Raw genomic sequence first — 18591 nt, forward strand, 5'->3', positions numbered from 1 at the left:
ATTAAAAAAAACAAGGCAGACCCAAGAATTAAGATTCAAAGCTTTAATGTCACATACACTAAGAATTAATGAGGTGAGATCCAAGGTCGTGCCAAAATGTGAACAATAGTTGCTGCTTTGATAGAAATTCTTCAAATTTGCCATTCAGTGGTACTCAAGGATGAAGTGAGTAGATTTTTATGGTCAAATGTCAAAGGTCAAAACACAGTTTTGGCCTCTTGAATGTAGTATCTCAAGACCATCTTGAGGGAATTTGTTTAGATTTGGTGTGAATATTCACTTACTCAGTGATGAATTGATTAGATTTCGGTGGACAAAGGTCAAAGATCAAGGTCACAGTAATCTGGTGTTCTTGTGAACGTGATATCTCAGGAACAACCAGAGGGAATTTATATATATATATATATATATATATATATATATATATATATATATATATAGATAAAATCAAATGGTAGGATAATGGATTTATTATATATAGTGTCTCCCTGTTGTAGCTAATGTCAAATGATTTTAAAAAGGGTTTCTCATCTTAAAAACTGTCATTCAGCATAACTGCAATGTTTTGTTTTCACCCCATCCGATGTTTGAACTGCCATGTTTCCCCCTTTTCCAGCCCCTAGTGCTCTTTGTCTTAGTCATCAGACCACATGTATGTGTACATACACTCACACAGCCACATGTAACATGACCACAGGTGCACTGATGCCCTCAAATCAATCCACTGAGTTTATGTATGTGTGTGTCCTGATCTCTCGTTTTGGCCATTTCATTACGCCAGCAGTGAGGATTACTGTGCTGATTGCATCCCTGTCCTCGCACTGACACTGTGTGTGTGGGTGACCCGTTCTGTCTGTGATCCCACCAACATCCCTGTTCAATTTTTTTTAAATATGTGGATTAACTTCGGCCACAGCAGCAACACCAGTGAGGACGAATGAATACCACTCACTGAGTAAGACACATTTAGGGAAAATTTGTGTTATCATTCACAAATATATCTTATCTTGTGATTTTAACACAAAAAGCCAAGTTTGATGCATTCATAGATAATATATTTTATTTAAGAGATAGAGATTATGTGTTTTCTCTCAGTTTCAGTGCAAGCTCTTAAAATCTCCTCAGGTGTTACTTGTTGTTTTAGTTTATGCTTAAAACAATGAGTGCCATGTGGTTGCGTGCCTAGTTATCACTAAAATGAAAAAATAAGGAAAGGAAAAAGGAAAGGGTCACTCTTAGTGATTGCCTTTTGTGCAACTCCCTTCACTCACCATTAGAGGGGGATAAAGTAATAATAATACTTTTTCTTATTTCAATAAAAAAGAACAGAGAATACAGTGACGGAAATGTTGGTCGACAAAAAAAAAGAAACAGATATAGAAAAACCAGAACCAGACATACAGAGATACATTTCTGATGAAGGAGGAACCTGTGGATGGGGGTTACTTTTGTTTTGACAGATATTAAAAACAAATTTAAAGAATGAAAACAAAAACAAAGACCAACATCAAAATGAGACTGTACATATTCAACCAAAGAGCAGTGAAAATGAAGGAAAAAGAATGATGACACACTCTACTCATGCATCATTTCATATGCATATACACCCACTGAGCACTTTATTAGGAACACTAATACTAATACTGGGTAGGACCTCCCTTTGCTGTCAAAACAGCCTCACTTCCTGTGGCATTGATTCCACAAGATGTTGAAAACTTTCCTTTGAGATTCTGCTCCATGTTGACATGATTGCGTCACATCATTTCTGCAGATTAGTCAGCTGCACAATCATACTGACAATCTCCTGTTCTACCACATCCCAAAGGTGTTCTACTGGATTCACATCTGGTGAACACTGTCAAGCTCATGAAACCAATTTGAGATGACTTTTGCTCTGGTGCGTTATCAAAGTGGAAGAGGAAAGCAAACATTTTTGCAGTCTTCATCTGTGCAGCTGTGGTGATCCTGTGTCCACTGCAGCCTCAGATGGCAGGAGAGTCCATCAGAAATGCCTTTCTGCTCACCACAATTGTAAAGAGAGCTTATCTGAGTTACCATAGAATCAGAATCAGAATCAGAATCAGTTTTATTGCCAAGTATGTTTCCACATACAAGGAATTTGCGCTTGTGTTTGGTGCAAAACAGTAACATAAATAAACTTAGAGTAAAATTAAAGGTAAAGCCTTGCATTTCTGTCAGCTCCAACCTGTCTACTTCTCTCATCAACAAGGCGTTTGCATCTACACAACTGCTGCTTACTACTTTTTTTGTTTGCTTTTTGTTTTTGCTATATTCTGAGTAACTGCAGCAGTTTCAGAAATCTTTAAACCAATCTGTCTGACACCCGTAATTAGTCATCTGACATCTCAGTTTTTCCACAGTCTGATGTTTCATGCCAACATTAACTGAAGCTACTAAACTGTATCTGCAAGATTGTCTGCATTGCACTGCTTCCACATGATTGACTGTTAGGCTGATTGCATGAATAAGCAGGTATACAGTCGTTCCTAATAAAGTGCATGAGAGTGCATAAGCACTTTGGTATTCTATCACCATTATATGTAATAATAGTTTACATTGGAAATAAGTAGAAGTAGAAATTGTTGTAGAAGTTGTAATTGCTTAGATCTGCCCCAACTAAATCATAGGAGGCCATAGAAGTAGATTATTCCAGTAAATACTTAAATAAGGAATTATTTGTAATTCTGTCTTAAATGCATATACATTATCTTCCACCCTCCACCTTAAAATCAAAGTCATCAAGGGATGATATATGTACCAGTAACTGATAAGCATTTAAAATAAAGCATCTGGTATCTATAATGTGGTCAAATGTAATTTCTTATCTTAACACGTGAAAGCTGGGAAAAACAAGTGATGATGGTAGATTAGGAACACAAAACATCTAATGTGGGGGGTACTGTACATTGAAATCACAAGCCTCTATGCCTGGTTTTACCCGACCTAACTCCACTCCACAAAACTCCACTCTTCAGGCCTGTGAGTCCCTCTTTTTGCAGGTACAGAACAAACAAAAAACACTATTGCTGCTTGATAAGGCCTGAAGATTGATAAAAATGCAATGATTGTGGATGCACTAATGATGTAGGAAAAAGTAATTCATCCTCGAGCCATCTGTCACTACTATCAATAAATTGCTGGATCCTGTGTTTAAATGTACATCCCTCATCAGATCTGCTCTTAACCAAATCTTAAACCGGGGATCAAACCAGGGACCGTGCATGGAAATTTGTGAATTAGTGACAGCCAGAATGCAGCATGAGACAACTGATTGGATTTTGAGATTCCAAGGAATGATTGTATGTCTTCTGGATGTGGGAAAAGTGGGACAGTCTGGTTGAACCATAATGATGTACTGGGATTTTGAAGAATGGTGCCCCTAAATCAGAATGTAAATGTTTGTCAGAGCAGGAACATTTTATGTGTGCCTCTGTCTGAAATTGAATAGACTGATGCAGATTGTCCCTGTTTTTGCTCCTGAAGATGGAGAGACACATCTCCTGTCTCTGCTGCTCTGTCTGGATTTCTGTTTCTGTTTCTAGGTGTCGCCATTTCAGCCAGATACTGACAAACTCAGGGTCTGCGTATCAGCAGGACAGTTACCATGCCCAGCAGGACTGTGACGGGAACCAGGAGGAGAGCACCATACAGGAGCCACGGCTCAGAATACACCCCCGAACCTGAATTTGAGACACACAAAACCACTGATATGAGGTGTTACACTATTAAATCACACAATGATACAGTATTGGATTTATTGTAATCCTTTCTCCTGTAAGGAAAAGTTGACGTGAAGGTGAAAAGTCACCAAAATCACAAAGAAAAGAAAAGAATGACAGTGAAAAGTCAAATAAAGTCAAGTATTTGCATGGCTAGATACCACACAAACGTCTTGCTGATCATGAATACATTTTTTATTCAACAGCAGCAGCAGGAGGTGAGCGCTTGCTGCTGTTTAAAACAGACTCACCGGAGAGGGTTGTCGGACATGTTGATGTCAAAACATTTTTTCTTGCGTCTCCACCTGCTCCAGCCACTGAGAGGAAAACATTCAGATCAAATCGGTCTTAAATGTGATTTTCATGTTGACAGATTGTATGATTTCTGAGCAGTGACGTACTTGGGCAGCGGAAAACACCTAGTGCAGCTGCAAAATAACATTCAGTGATATTTTCACCTTTAAGACCTTCAGTTAGTTAAGTTACCGACATCTATAAAATGTGTGAAAAAAACAACTGAAATGATGCAGGAACTACAGCAAAGATGGAAGCCTGCTGTGTATCTGCATCAACCACTCGCAGACTAAAGGTGGAAATCATGGTCCACTTTTGCCGATTTGAATAAATTCAGTCTAGGCTCAGTAATCATCTTGCGGCTTGCAGCTTGAGGATTCATGATAAAGGTTTGCTGGTTCATGTGGTGAATACCACTTGGTTCTGTAAACAAGAACATGAGATACACTAGGCTGAACACCTGCAATAAAAGGATTTGTGTGTGTGTGTGTGTGTGTGTGTGTTTTTCAAGTCTGCATCTGAAAATCTGCAAATTAAAATGAGCGTGTGCAGTAATAGTCAACATGAACAATCACAGAAAAACCTACATAGCTTAGCTCTTATTTGTTATCCCTACCGCTCACTGCTATGTACCAAAAGCTGAGGGGTGTTTAACCCTCAGTGCAGAGTAAAAGCATAAAGGCTGGATCAGATCAGGTGGGAGATAATTACCAGGTGGAGGGTAGTGGAAGATGCTTTTTGTTATCAGTTCTTCGTTCAGGTGCAGCTGACACTCATATTTTCCACCTCCCTTCAGAGAAACAGTCTTAGAGAGTGTGACGTAGGGCAGAGCCGCATCACCATTTCCCAGAGCAGAGTCAACAGACTGCAGATTGCATCCATCATGAAAAATGGACAAAACAAAGTCATGTTGCAGGGACACGTTTACTTGACACCGGAGCAGAGAGTCATTGTGACTGGTGAGGTTAAAGATCATGGCGCCTGAAATGAGAGGAAGACAGATACACAGGTATGTGCATGGCACCAATGAACACAGTCATTTGTGTTGCAGGTTGAAATTCTTTCCTACCCTCTAGTCTTAAAGCCCTCAGTCACTGCACAGTGGTCCATGTCACCTAATCCATCAGGACTACCATGAAGACCATAACTAATACATTTGGTTTACATGCACATCAGAAACCAGGATACTGGGAAATCAGCTTTAGACAAGAAATTGAGGAAACTACTAAGAGGTACTGCAATAACCTTTTGAATACTTTATATGCAAGTAGTCAGCAATCAGATTTCTTCCCTTTAGTTGTGATTTTTTTTTCCTGGATGGACCATGTGTACTTTAACCATGTGAATGATGTGGTTAAAGAACAGGCTCCATAGTGCACTTTTTTCCTTTTATGCAAATCTATCTGCTCTTTGTAAATGGCTCAGCTGTGGAAACAGATCAGTTTGTGGTTTTTTATTTCCGTTTGAGCTCTTTGTCCTGCACATGAGCTCATGCATAAACCCTGTAATTTAAAGCATAAACATGTACAAAAATGCCCCTAAAAGTCGTATAAAATGAGACAGAGACATTTGTACATGCTGTGCCACTGATGCCATAGAGCATCAATATTGTAGTTCCACACACCTCAGGAAACAAAAAAAGAAAAACTTTGTATTTACCATAAACAATCAGGTAAGTTTGATTTCCTTTCCTCCTAAAACTTTTATCCCTCTCTGTGGTGATTGACAGTTTGCACAGGTACCTCCCACTATCTGCCCACTGGACATTTCTGAGAATTATGGATTTGTTTGTGGAGTTTGGGCTTTTGTCCAGAAGATCTACACGTCCTTCATATTTTCCAGAGGGACTCCACAGTCTGGGATTTTCACTGTCCAGTGGTAAGCGCTCCCAATACAGAACTGGTACAGTCAGCATCTTCTCATCATTGGAAATGTTGAGCTGACACTGCATGGTAACATTTTCACCCAGAGCGGTGGTGAGCACCGGGGGCTGGTGGACTATGACCAGGGAGCAAGTACCTGAAAAAAAGCCAAAACAGAGCACAAGAAAAAAAACAATGACAGGATGTTAGGTGACCAATAATTTCCTGTTCACAGAGACGCTCAACCTTCTCATCTGTGTTGTTCTATTAGAACTGTGTTATGATGATTGTTAACACACTGATCAGTGTATTTTTGACTTAGTCAAGCCATGAAGTCATGGGAAATAAGCTTTAAATGACAAATGTTCACACTGAACTCAAAACAGGCCACAGCCACAAGACAGCTTTCACATTTGACTTAGTGGTTTTTAATGGGACATTTGACCAACTCTTTTCCAGGTTAATAGTGCAAACCATTTTGAATTCACTGGAATTCATTGAACTTTTACATGTGAAAGTTGCAGTGCATTCTACTTTATACAAAATCCTTGTCTATTGAACACTTCAAATTGGTACTTTGATAAACAACAGCAATGCCTGAAAACAATATAGATGAAACATCTGTGACTTTAGCCACAGATTTCTGAAGGGATGTTTTGCCTGACCTTTGCTCTTTCTTCCATCTTTGCAGTCAATGGACCCAAAACACAACAATTCAAACTTAAAAAAAGAGATGCACATCTCAGGTGGAACTGAGATGCAGAAAGCATGTTCTCTCTTCCGGATTAAATTCCTAATAATCAGTCTTTAATGCTGAAAGAAGAAGTGAAATCAATGCTTTTCAAAACTTTTCTTAAAGAGACGTTGGGCGTTTTACAATGAAGCCTCTGGAGGAAGGATCTGCGATTTCTACTGTTGGTTTCAGCTTTCACTTGCTGAAGATGCCACTATTCAAAAAATTGGTCTTTGGTAAACAAGAGGGCAAGTCGTTGTAACTTTTGAGTCAGAGCTGCACGCTAAGTCGATGAAGCAATGGTCTTGGAAGATTTTGCAAAAATGCTGTAAAAAAGGAAGAATTTTGAGAATAAAAGAAGGATACTTAAAGAATGTGGATGTAAAATGTTCAGTTCCATGTATTAGTTTCAGGTGCAGCATGTTACAACAACAAAAAAAGAGCTGTCCAGATAGCTGAATGGTTAAGGTGCATACCACATAACTGCCATGCACTCAAATAAAATCAGGCTGGGAAGCTTTGTCGCAGGTCAAACCCTCCTTTCTCCTTTGTTTACAGTTTTCTACGTTGTCTCTTACCCAACACAGGTGAAAATGTTCAACAACAAATTTGAGGTATAATTTGCATTTTGAATTTTTATATTTGAAGGCAAAAATGTTAATTGAATGGATAGTAAATTGAATGGTGGTGAGCTACCAACCAGATTTGTTGATTTTTTCCAAGGAGTCAAAAGATGCCACAAAAACAGAACTGACAAACGCTCCAGTTCAGATCTTTGTCATATCCAGACAGCAAGTTTCATTAGGTCTGAGCAGTTTTTGACAGTTGTAATGCAAGTATTTCTTGAGTCTCCTACACACACTGGTGCTCTTGAGAGAGGGTGGGGGGACATAACGGACAGAAGGTTTGAAATGTGATTTGATTTAAGAACACTTGATAAAGATGCGTCTCAATCCACAAATATAAAGTTAAGTTTGAGGATTCTCTGTCCTTGGATTCATCATGGACCAATGAAGTAAAAGTTAAAGTTAAGCAATAAGATCAGACAACACTATATACATATGTGTACATACAATCAAATGTGTCAATACCACGGAAAGAAACCACTAAAGAAAAGATGAAACGGTCTGAATGAAACCAAGTCACTTGCAAACAGCATCAACAGTGAATCCTAAATACTGGATTTCAGAAATCAGAATTGAATGCAATAAATTCATTATGAGCTTGCAGAACATTGATTGATTCACATGATTATACACAGGGACTCACACTATACATAAATTTGCCTGTGTTTTATAACGGCAGCTTTGGAGCCCTTTCACATAAACACACATAAAACAAATCAAAATTTTACCTGAGACCATAAAGTAGAAAAAGATCGACGTCGTCCAGCCCCATTTCATCAAAATGAAGTTGTGCTGCAACTCAGACAAAACGATTGTCAACATGTCTCTTGACTAAAGACACGTTAAAAAGACAACAATACCTCCCTGGAGCGCAGACAGATGCAGTATATACAGGCGTGTGCCACACCACTTCCTTAGAAGTTGGAAGGTATTACTTCACCGAGTCTTATCAAATGTAAACAAACTTAAAACACACAAAGGGTTTCCCCTTTCAGTATTTAATCATTGCTCTGAAGAAAATAACAAAACTAGCGTTAAGTTCTGAAAAGACTTTTTTAAGAAAACAAATTATGTAATACCTTTATCCTTAAAAATCACAGTAAAGAACTAAAAGTGAAAGTACCATCACAGGATGTGGGTCTTTTGACTGTTGGAGAGAAGGGCTTTTTAACATGATCAGTATGGTACAAAATCATACAACACAAAGTTCACAAAACAATCCCCACTCAAGTTCCAGTCTATCGCAAATCAACTGAATCACAATCCTCATCAGCAGATGACGTTTGTTCAGTTGACATGAAATTGTTCAAAAGTTCCTTATCTCTCCTTAATGTTGCCTTAAAAACTGACCTTAACAATTAATTCTTGTTCTTGGAAACAGCTGCCACCAAAACAGCCTCCACTCAAGGTCCCACTCATTTTCCTGGAGCTTCTGACTGTGTCACTATCATTTCCAAGGTTACAAATGAACTCTTCAACTTTAAGTAATTAAGTAAGTGAGTAAGTCAACCTTATGTAGAGACTGTATTTTCTGGAGGTGTTTCAATTAGCACACCACTAGATGACTTGTGCCTTTTAAACTATCCTCTGTCCTTCAGATACAGACATGCAGGCCAGTACATTTCTGACACACAGTGGTGTACTGTTTCCATGTGTCCTCCCACGTCAGAGAAAGATGTAGTTCCACTGTATCTATTTATATTATTTATCAGTAGTTGAACTCTGAACGGAAACTGTTGTGGCGTGTGAGCTATAAAGCCCTTTTGGATTAAAATTGGCTTTGAAGAGGTGTAAAGACCACCAGCTCTGCAGCAGGATATACACAAGAATTTTCTCCATACCCACCCTTTGTGTATTTGATAAGGCAGTGTAAAGGATTGTTGAAAAGAACGAATCATATGAATCTTGAGCCATTCTGTATTATTTAGCATTTGCTTTGTTGCTTTTATATCTTTTAAAAAGATGATACATTTTAGAGGTAAATATTGTACTTTGTACTCAATTACATTTATGTGATTGTTTTGTAACATTAGGATTTTGTAGGTTTTAACATGAAGAAAACATATGATAAGCACATAAGAGAGGGACATTATGCTGATTGTCTTCAAATATACACTGATGCCTGAAAAACAGATAATAGTAGAGTAGGTGCAACAAAAAAAATCTGAAGTAGATGTGGCAGTAAATTATAGTAAGGCTGAAGTTAAAAGTATAGGCCTAATTAAATCACCAATGGTGAAGAAATGGCAAGAAGAATGGAAAAGGGAAACTAAAGGCAGACATCATTACAATATCAAAAGGAAAGTTGGAGAAATGTGAGAAACCAGCTGAACTAAAAAAGAAGATAATGTTAAAGATAAAATTTGGACATACTAATCTTGACAGTACACTTACAATAATGGGCAAACATACAACTAGGATGTGTGGATATTGCAATTTACAGGAAACAGTGGAACATGTAATTATTTATTGTCCTCAATAACAGCAAGAAAGACAGATTCTCAAGCACAAATTGGAAAAAGAACACATCAAGTTTGAACTCAGGGCACGCAGGGGACAGAGCTTTATTCACATTTTTGGAAAAGACCGGACTCAGTGAAAAAATACAATGCAACTTGTTACAGTATGTGTTCCCTCGCCCTGAACTACATTACCCATACAACATTTCGTCAACGTATCACGTCAAAACGTTAGTCGGTCAGCAAATTCCAACATGGAGGATATCGTAGCCGTAGAAAAGAGCCCGGTATGAATTAGTGAGATTGTTTCCTGTTTTGCACTTAAAATCGATAGAGTTTCTGTGGTAGGCTTTTACACATTTAATTTATTGAGTGTTGCTTTTTGTGTGTATCTGTCGCAGTCTTTTACCGTCTGTTAGCGCGTCAACACCGCTGAAACGTAAACCTGCCAATTCATTCTCTACTCAGTGCGATTGCTATGTCATGCAAGTTAGCTGCTAGCATTAGCACGGTGGTTGTAGGGCTCAAGAAAAAAGGATTTAAGCGGGTTTTGTGAAAAACGGATCGACCAAAGTGAGATTTCAAGTATTTGTATTATGTTTTCGTGCCCCCTCGGTGCGTCGTAAACATTTTTAAAGCAGTCAAGGTTTGCTGTTGCGAACCGCTAAAGTTAGCTAGCTCTTAACAAGCTAGGAGTAGCTAAGCTAGTATTTATGTCTGTTATGTGCAAGGTAATAACCGAGAATACAGTTGTTTTTATATTGGTGTGTTCCTGCAAAGTTAGATTTTTAGCGGTCCTCTGTTGCTGAGTCGAAAATAGTATGTAGAGCAACCTCTTCACTGATTTGTGGTGTTAGCTACATTAGGTTGCTCTTGTCAAATGTTTTTGTGTTGTTGTCACCTTCACAGGACGACATGCCAGCAATACTGGGTTCTAGACCTCAGACAGGTCTGTCTTTCCTGGCACCAGAACCAGAAGATCTTGAGGACCTTTACAGCAGATACAAGGTCTGATACCCACTCATGTATTTTAGTGAAAAAGTATTTTAGTGAAAAATATAGTTTTGAGTATGACAAAACTGTATGCTTCAAAGGTGGATATAATATATTTTATTCTATGCATGAAACAGAACTACTCAACAGAAACAAACTTGTACAGATTACACTCAAGCATAAAATTACAGAAGCCTGGTTTCTAACATCTGACTCTGATTTCTCAGTGATGTGAGTGATGTCATTAAGTGTAACAAAATGTCAATTCAGTTTGATTATCTGAATGAAATTACAGAGGAAGAGCAGTGAATTTCACACAGAAAATTTTTACTCAAGATACCTACTTTTTTCATAAAGATTTTTTTTTATATTTAAGTTCCAGACAGTGACATTGTGACATTGTAAAGTAAACTGTAAACATTTAAAGCAAACTAAGCTGAATTGCTTATCAAGAATAATATAAAATACTTACTGTATAGTTGATTTGTGACACTGCATATATTTAGGACTGCCTCACAGATAGAATCATCTCAAATCATATTGTATTTTGACTTGCTTTTATGCTTAATACTTTAAATTTAATTTTGGATGCATCTTGTTTGTATTTTCTAAAAGCAGTTTCAATTTCTTTGTTCTCAAATATTTGTTGCTATAGTTATTCTTCATCTCATCATGTCCACACATAAGCCACTGCCACTTTGTTGCTGTAACACTGTGAATTTCCCTACTGTGGGACTAATAAAGGTGATCTTATCTTATCTTATCTTATCTTATCTAACTTGGGTCTGTGATCTCCAGCAGGCAGATTTATGGTACATTAATCTCCAGCAGGCTCTCTCACTCATTTCTTCTTCTCCTTTTGTTGTGTGTTTGCAGAAGCTTCAACAGGAGCTGGAGTTCCTGGAGGTGCAGGAGGAGTACATAAAAGATGAACAGAAGAACCTGAAGAAAGAGTTCCTCCATGCCCAGGAGGAAGTGAAGAGGATACAGAGCATCCCACTTGTCATTGGCCAGTTCCTGGAAGCTGTTGACCAGAACACGGCCATCGTTGGCTCCACTACAGGTACCATTATCAGAAAAAACTGCAAAAGTATATAAGACCTACACTGACCAAAATAATTAAAGTAATAAAAATATGAAGATTAAGCTCTGCTGGATCCCACTGACAGTCCCATAGAACTTCAAAAAATATATGCCTGATCCAAAAAGGACCAGTGAATATGTTACTGTTACATTTCCTGTATAAGTCCAGGGATAAGGGAAGTAACAATAAATGAAATAAGTAATACGGGCAAAACAAAACGGCTCAGGAAAACAGATTAATAAGGAAAAATAAGGAATTTATTGATAATCACAAAACTGCATGAAAATTACAATTACTTTACAATATAAACTACTATTTTATTGGACTACATATAATTTAGAAAAATACATAGACCCAAGCCTGAACAGAACTGAGTGCAGCTTTACCTGGAAATTGGACCTAAATCATCACAGATCTCAGTGTTTTCTAGTGCTGCATGTAACCATATAGTTTATGCATAATAAGACTTATGGGCAATTTCAGTGGGAAATTTCAGACACAGAAAATCTTAAAAACGATGGTAGCTACTTTTTGGCATTACAGCATTTAAATATGTACACCCATAAACATTGAAATAGAATCAGTTTTTTCCTGTTTTCACAGATATTTTGGTTGATATTTTGTCAGGTGTCATAACTTAACATCAAGGTTACTGTTAAGGGGCTGTCTTCTATACCAAGGAGCAATTAAATTTTTACTAGCATTACATTTCCAAGAGAGAAATAGAAAACAAAACAGTATGCGTTTGAAACACAGAAATAATGACCGAAAATAAATGAATAAATAGTTAAAGCTGAAAATTAAAAATGAATGAAATAGCAGATGATGCATACAAGCTGTATATTTGAATACTTTATCGTGTTCTGGCTTTCAGAGTCTTTTGAGAGAACCCGGAGGAGATGTACTGTGTGCTGTCAAATTTTAATTATTCAGTGTGAGGTGCGTGTTTTAAATCTGTAATGAGTTCTTTTCCTGTGTTCTTTCCATTATTCCCCTTTTAGGGTCCAACTACTATGTGCGCATCCTGAGCACCATCGATAGAGAGCTGCTGAAACCCAACGCCTCAGTGGCCTTGCACAAGCACAGCAACGCCCTGGTAGATGTGCTCCCTCCTGAAGCTGACAGCAGCATCATGATGCTGACGTCAGGTAAAACACTCAGTGCCCCTTTCTCCCAGAGGATTTCAGATTGCCACTTCTGTAAACATGTTTAAGTGCTGAGAAGCTCAACACAGCAAACCTTGCCATTAATTTTATCCACTGAAATGCACAAGAGGCCATTTTCTGAACAGAAATATATTTTATATTCATTTCCTTGTACTGAATAGCAAAGCTGGTATAATTTCCCTTCTTGCTGTGCTTTCTTGTCCCAGATCAAAAACCTGATGTGATGTATGCTGACATTGGTGGTATGGACATCCAGAAGCAGGAAGTCAGAGAAGCAGTGGAGCTGCCACTTACACACTTTGAGCTCTACAAACAGGTCAGATATTCAAAAGAAATGTGATATTTCAGCATGGATTGTGACAAACATTTATTGGCTTTATGCTCAGAGTGAAGGAAAATATCATGGATTTGTGCAATCAAAATGTAGAAAACCTGTGCTAGATCAGTAAGTTTTTTTTTTTATCAGAAATGATTTTCATAACTTCCGACAAGCAACTGGATTGAAACAGGACCACTCTCTCAATCAGCTTGTCTTGTTTGCTGTCTTAGATTGGCATTGACCCACCCAGGGGTGTCCTTATGTATGGACCTCCAGGTTGTGGTAAGACCATGTTGGCCAAGGCTGTGGCACATCACACTACAGGTAAGTCCTCCACACGAGAGAGCTTTGTGCCACTGCATAGGAATTAGATCCCCAATATTATACCACTGGATATTTTCAGTGTATTTGGTGTATTTTGTAGTGTAACATTGTCTTACACCAAATAAACAAGTAGCTATTTTACCTGTTATGTAGACAAAGCAAGATGGATTCACTCTAACGCCATAATATATACATTATGTCAAAGTAGGTTACTACTAACTACAAGTGATATGTACAACAGATACTGTATTTTAATTACAGATTATCAATAATGAGTATGTACAGTGAGAAGAAAAATTAATCTTTGTCATTCTCCTCATCTCCAGCTGCGTTCATCCGTGTGGTGGGCTCTGAATTTGTTCAGAAGTATTTGGGGGAAGGTCCTCGTATGGTGCGTGACGTCTTCCGGCTGGCGAAGGAAAATGCACCTGCCATCATTTTTATTGATGAGATTGATGCTATTGCCACTAAGCGTTTTGATGCACAGACTGGAGGTACAAATCTGTGTGGCACGAAGAACTGGTGCACACAAACTCAGCTCATAATACCCTTTAGTTTTTGCTTCTTTCACCTACAGTTATCCCAACTGCGTTGTTGTAAATACAGAAACACCATGGTAAAAGTTTACCTTCTTACCTTGTTGTTTTCTTCTGCAGCTGACAGGGAAGTGCAGAGAATCTTACTTGAGCTGCTCAATCAAATGGACGGATTTGACCAGAACGTCAATGTCAAGGTAAGCCAAGTCCATCATTCTCAGGAAGCTCTTAACTCTTCCCCTGTGACTGCACCATCTTCAAAAGTGCTGACTCGTGGCATCAGTGATGGAGCACCATGTAAGCCATCCAAGCCAACAAACCCTAGTCCCTCCTACCAGCCATCCATTCTTTACGCTATTGTCACTGTGCCCTGTGTCATTCAGCTTAGAAAATACCCCTAAAGCTCTTATTGTCATTTTTCAACCCTAAATGGACATTTTGCCCATAAGCTATTTTCACATGCAGTACTGCTCAGGCTTGTACGAAGCCTGTAGTATATGAAGAGGGTGGGTTTTGTTTTTCTGCAGACACTTTGCAAATTGCATAGAGAAATTTCATTCACCCTGTGGCTGCAGGCTTGACGCAGGCTCCCTGTTAGACTGTGAACAAAGTTACTGCAGTTCAGTACCTGCAAATTTTTGCTGCCCTGCTAAGACACACAATCCGTTTCTGCTTACAATGGAAATGGAAATGTAGCATTTAAATTAAGATGTATGTGGTTTTCTCTAAAACACTATGCAGTGACACAGTTTGTATATCAAATCTTGAGTGATGGATGTTTCAAGTTTCAAAGGATTGGCAAAACTACTGCCCCAGATACCATGGCTGCATTTGGTCCAAGTTCAGCTCATTTTTCTTCACTTCTTTCTTTTTCTTCCCTTCACTAAGCCAAGAGCAAACATTTTTATATCACACTGTTTACAATTGACCGTCATGCTCACATGATCTCATTTGACATTTGAATCCCCCTTAGGTGATCATGGCCACAAACAGAGCAGACACACTGGACCCAGCTCTGCTGCGTCCTGGTCGTTTGGACAGAAAGATTGAGTTCCCCCTGCCTGACCGCAGGCAGAAACGTCTCATTTTCTCCACCATCACTAGTAAAATGAACCTCTCTGAGGAGGTGGACCTGGAGGACTGTATCCTTTTGGCTCAATAACAGCATGTTTGAATGGTGTTGGTGAGAAGTGAATGTTTGCTCATGTTAGAGGGAAGTTAGTTTGCACTGTACAGAATTTAAAATATTTCAGAGTCATAGTCAGCTGGTAATTAGATGTACTTTTTAGTGTTTATACAAGTCCATGCTTGTATGACTGGAATCAATTCTCTTCCTGTGTTTTTAATTTTAAATGAATCCTCATTTGTCTGCTGTTTTCTAGCTGAGTTTTTTAAGAGTTAATGACCTGTGATATTTGGCTTGTAGTCACACACTTGTTTGCATTAGCATCATATTTAGTACACAGATTTGAGTGTGAGATAGTTTTCTTGAAGGCTTGCAAACAGCTCTCTGCTGCCGCTACCACACTCACTGTAATTCTGACAGTTCTCTTTGTGTTTCTCTCAAACTGACAAAAAAACAAAAAAACAAACTCAGAATCACAAAGACAAAATGAAAACAGCTAGTTCATTTGGAATTTAAAAAAAATGTTAAAGGTGAGCATGCACCTTGCACAGTTGGGATACTCTGATGTTTTGTTTTTATTTGGGTATTTGGCATTGCTGTGTTGTTCAGTTCTTAATTGATGCACAGATGTGGCCAGACCAGACAAGATTTCCGGGGCTGATATAAACTCCATCTGCCAGGAGGTGAGCTAGAGCTTTATCAATTTCATGTATCTGTTTATTAAGTGGAAAATCAAATCTAATGGAAAAATGAAGAATATTTGATTTTGTATAGAACAATTGAGCTATATATATATATATATATATATATATATATATATATATATATATATATATAGAGAGAGAGAGAGAGAGACATTGATTTGTTGCTCTAATTTTTTTTCTCTTCTGTTCATTTTCTCCTTGGCTGTCTCAGGCTGGCATGTTGGCAGTGCGTGAGAACAGGTATATCGTCCTGGCCAAAGACTTCGAAAAAGCTTACAAGACCGTCATCAAAAAGGATGAGCAGGAGCACGAGTTCTACAAGTAGAGACAAAATACATTGAGAAAAAAAGTTGTCCAGACACAAAAGTTTGTTAGTGATTTACGTCTGCGTGTCTGTATCTACAGTGTGTCTTTTGTGGATTTGCAGTCCCTGAACTGCATTGATTTTTGGACTAAATTTACTGCAGCACAAGGTCTAATGTCAGATTAGCCCTGTGTTTCCAGCCTTGAGAAGACACACTACCATGTGCTGGAGTGTTTTTTGTACAGGCACTCTACTGGTTCCCAAAAATATCTGGCCCTGACTGTAGCTAGGATAGAACATTTGTATCTATATGTACTCACTAAACAAGACATTACTTATAAAAAATCCATTAAAGTTTTCCATAAAAAAAAGGAAAATGGTGGTCATTGTTTTTGTCCCTTGAAAGTTATGGTTTTCAATTGAAGATACTTAATAATTATAAAACTAGCTAGGTCTTTCTTGTCCTCAGATTAATGGATAAATTGATAGAAATTGATAGAAGATTCACCGGTACAAGTTTGTCAAATGTGAATATTGGCCGGTTTTCTTAATCTTCTATTATGTTTAACTAAATATATTTGTTTTGGATTGTTGGTCAGACAAACAATTTGAAGATGTCATCTTAGGATATATATATATATATATATATATATATATATATATATATATATATATATATATATATATCTTTTTTTTTTTTTTTACTATTTTCTGAAATGTTATTGACCAAATGATAAAGAAAAAAAATCAACAGATTAATTGAAAGAGAAAATCATTAGTGGCAGATCCAGTCTGCTCTTGTCTTTTGTTGCCTGGCCTTTGAACATGCTTTTTCTCACTGTTCAGTAATGGTGCTGTGTTTCCTGCCAGCAAAATGTTTTTTGAGAGATGCTGCTAAAGCACTTACTCAGACACTGAGGCAATGGAGATGGGAAATGTTGCTCTTAATTTTAGACTTCATTACTTAGATGAAGTCAGTGTGAATATTAACCGGAAAAAACAAGCGTATCTCCCACCCATGTAAGTGGTATCTATGCTGGTATCACATTACAACATTAGACACATGCTCATTCATATCTGTATTTAGCAGTAGCCATACATCAGATAAAGATACTGTTTTGTGGATATACTCCTGCCAGTGTTTGGATCTTGGAGTTGACAAAGTCGACTCAAATGGATGCCAGTTATAGGCTGGGCTTCTTGGTTAGTCCTTAAATGCCATCTTCCATGCTGCTCAGCGGCCCTCTGCTTTTCCTGTGTCAAGTCTACCCATGAGTCGAAGCAGTGCAGCCTGAGGTTGCAGCTCTCCCTTCAGGCCACAAGTGGGGGGAAGATCATTCATTATAGCTTTTAAGCTGCAGTGTCAGTAAAACAAATGCACACCAAGCTAAACAGCAAACATCAGCTTTGTTCAAGAATATTGTGGATTTATGTGGACAGGGTGATGTCTGTTGACCAAGATCCATTGGAGGAAAAGCTTTAGTACATGTAATTGAGATTAAATAAGGAAAGACTTTAAAAATAACTATTCTGATAATAAATTTTAACTTTAACTTCTGTTACATCCCCAAACTATGTAGTAGATTTAAAAAAAAAAAAAAAAAAACACGCACCACCTGGGATCTATGAAACTTTGAGTATGATTGGTTGTAGAAATAACAAATCAAATCAAATGAATGGCACCTACATGTGTCTCACTTGGTCTCTGGTAGGAAGACTGTAAGTGACCTGGTCAAAATAGTAGGGACAGAGCTGCAGGACTGCCAGTTCTGGCCAGCTGGACATCCGAGCAAAGATTTTATCCAGTCTGTGGTTTTGCCCAAAATACTGTCCAGGAAAGAGTCGACACCACAAGGCTAACACCAACCCATCCATGCTGGTTTGAGCTGCTGATGGCCTGAGAGGAAATAACTGGTACAGAGGGGGTTGGGCTGCCATTTTTCAAACTCTGCCATCAAAAACAGAGATGGGATCAAATTCAGGGTACTGGCAGACAGAAAAAAGTGATTGTATATTTCTCAATATTTTCATGTTAGTTGTTGTTTCTCTTTGGCTTTTCTTAAGTAAAACTTTTGTTTATTGCTTTTAAAATATATCCAAGTATATGAGAATGTTATAACTATGATCTAATTTAGCAAACGTAAATGAGTGTTACTCACCTTAACTGTGAAATGTAATCTTCAGATGAAATGTGCACTTTTTGTTTTCATTTAATCCTTTGCCTTGTTCTAGAGTGTGTGACAGTTTTTCTTTAAACACTGACCTCAGAACTTCTTGTCATGATAAATTAAGTCACAAATCCATATTTTATTGCTAAAACT

At 38.0% G+C, this 18591-nt stretch overlaps 2 protein-coding genes and 1 long non-coding RNA gene across 6 annotated transcripts; 1 reads left to right on the top strand and 2 right to left on the bottom strand.

Annotated features, from left to right (window-relative positions):
* Window positions 1-1586: 1586 nt before the first annotated feature.
* On the bottom strand, window positions 1587-8539 carry LOC139613609 (uncharacterized). Of its 2 annotated transcripts, XM_071470400.1 has the most exons (5): window positions 7984-8531; window positions 5694-6053; window positions 4746-5015; window positions 3992-4057; window positions 1587-3701 (listed from the first exon to the last, which is right to left on the bottom strand). In XM_071470400.1, exons 1-5 carry the CDS (start codon window positions 8075-8077, stop codon window positions 3595-3597), a joined length of 897 nt encoding a protein of 298 aa, XP_071326501.1. In that variant the 5' UTR covers window positions 8078-8531; the 3' UTR covers window positions 1587-3594. The 2 variants fall into 2 exon arrangements, with proteins under 2 accessions (XP_071326501.1, XP_071326502.1); XM_071470401.1 differs by lacking the exon at window positions 3992-4057 and having other exon boundaries at window positions 7984-8539.
* A 1308-nt stretch (window positions 8540-9847) lies between these two features.
* Window positions 9848-16647, top strand: psmc4 (proteasome 26S subunit, ATPase 4). Of its 3 annotated transcripts, none has more exons than XM_071468777.1 (11): window positions 9848-10001; window positions 10624-10722; window positions 11584-11770; window positions 12793-12939; window positions 13164-13273; window positions 13507-13600; window positions 13927-14094; window positions 14257-14333; window positions 15110-15278; window positions 15890-15945; window positions 16178-16647. In XM_071468777.1, exons 1-11 carry the CDS (start codon window positions 9969-9971, stop codon window positions 16289-16291), a joined length of 1254 nt encoding a protein of 417 aa, XP_071324878.1. In that variant the 5' UTR covers window positions 9848-9968; the 3' UTR covers window positions 16292-16647. The 3 variants fall into 3 exon arrangements, with proteins under 3 accessions (XP_071324878.1, XP_071324879.1, XP_071324880.1); XM_071468778.1 differs by having other exon boundaries at window positions 9936-10058; XM_071468779.1 differs by lacking the exon at window positions 9848-10001 and adding an exon at window positions 10133-10287.
* Window positions 16648-17336: 689 nt separating this feature from the next.
* Window positions 17337-18557, bottom strand: LOC139612788 (uncharacterized). The gene is made up of 3 exons (XR_011686641.1): window positions 18430-18557; window positions 17958-18218; window positions 17337-17579 (listed from the first exon to the last, which is right to left on the bottom strand). It is a non-coding gene; the product is annotated as an uncharacterized lncRNA (long non-coding RNA).
* Window positions 18558-18591: the final 34 nt, after the last annotated feature.

This window comes from Trachinotus anak, unplaced genomic scaffold (assembly GCF_046630095.1).
Source record: "Trachinotus anak isolate AG129_WGS33_773 ecotype Australia unplaced genomic scaffold, CSIRO_AGI_Tana_v1 ptg000032l, whole genome shotgun sequence".
Classification (NCBI taxonomy): domain Eukaryota; kingdom Metazoa; phylum Chordata; class Actinopteri; order Carangiformes; family Carangidae; genus Trachinotus; species Trachinotus anak.

Coding starts and splice junctions, on each gene's coding strand:
- LOC139613609 (XM_071470400.1), bottom strand. CDS start 8,077: ATGTTGACAATCGTTTTGTCTGAGTTGCAGCACAACTTCATTTTGATG. Junction 5,016..5,693: donor AACTTACCTGATTGTTTATG/GTAAATACAAAG, acceptor CTCTCATTTCAG/GCGCCATGATCTTTAACCTC. Junction 4,058..4,745: donor CTTCCACTACCCTCCACCTG/GTAATTATCTCC, acceptor TTTTCCTCTCAG/TGGCTGGAGCAGGTGGAGAC.
- psmc4 (XM_071468777.1), top strand. CDS start 9,969: ATGGAGGATATCGTAGCCGTAGAAAAGAGCCCG. Junction 14,095..14,256: donor TTTTGATGCACAGACTGGAG/GTACAAATCTGT, acceptor TTTCTTCTGCAG/CTGACAGGGAAGTGCAGAGA. Junction 14,334..15,109: donor ACCAGAACGTCAATGTCAAG/GTAAGCCAAGTC, acceptor AATCCCCCTTAG/GTGATCATGGCCACAAACAG.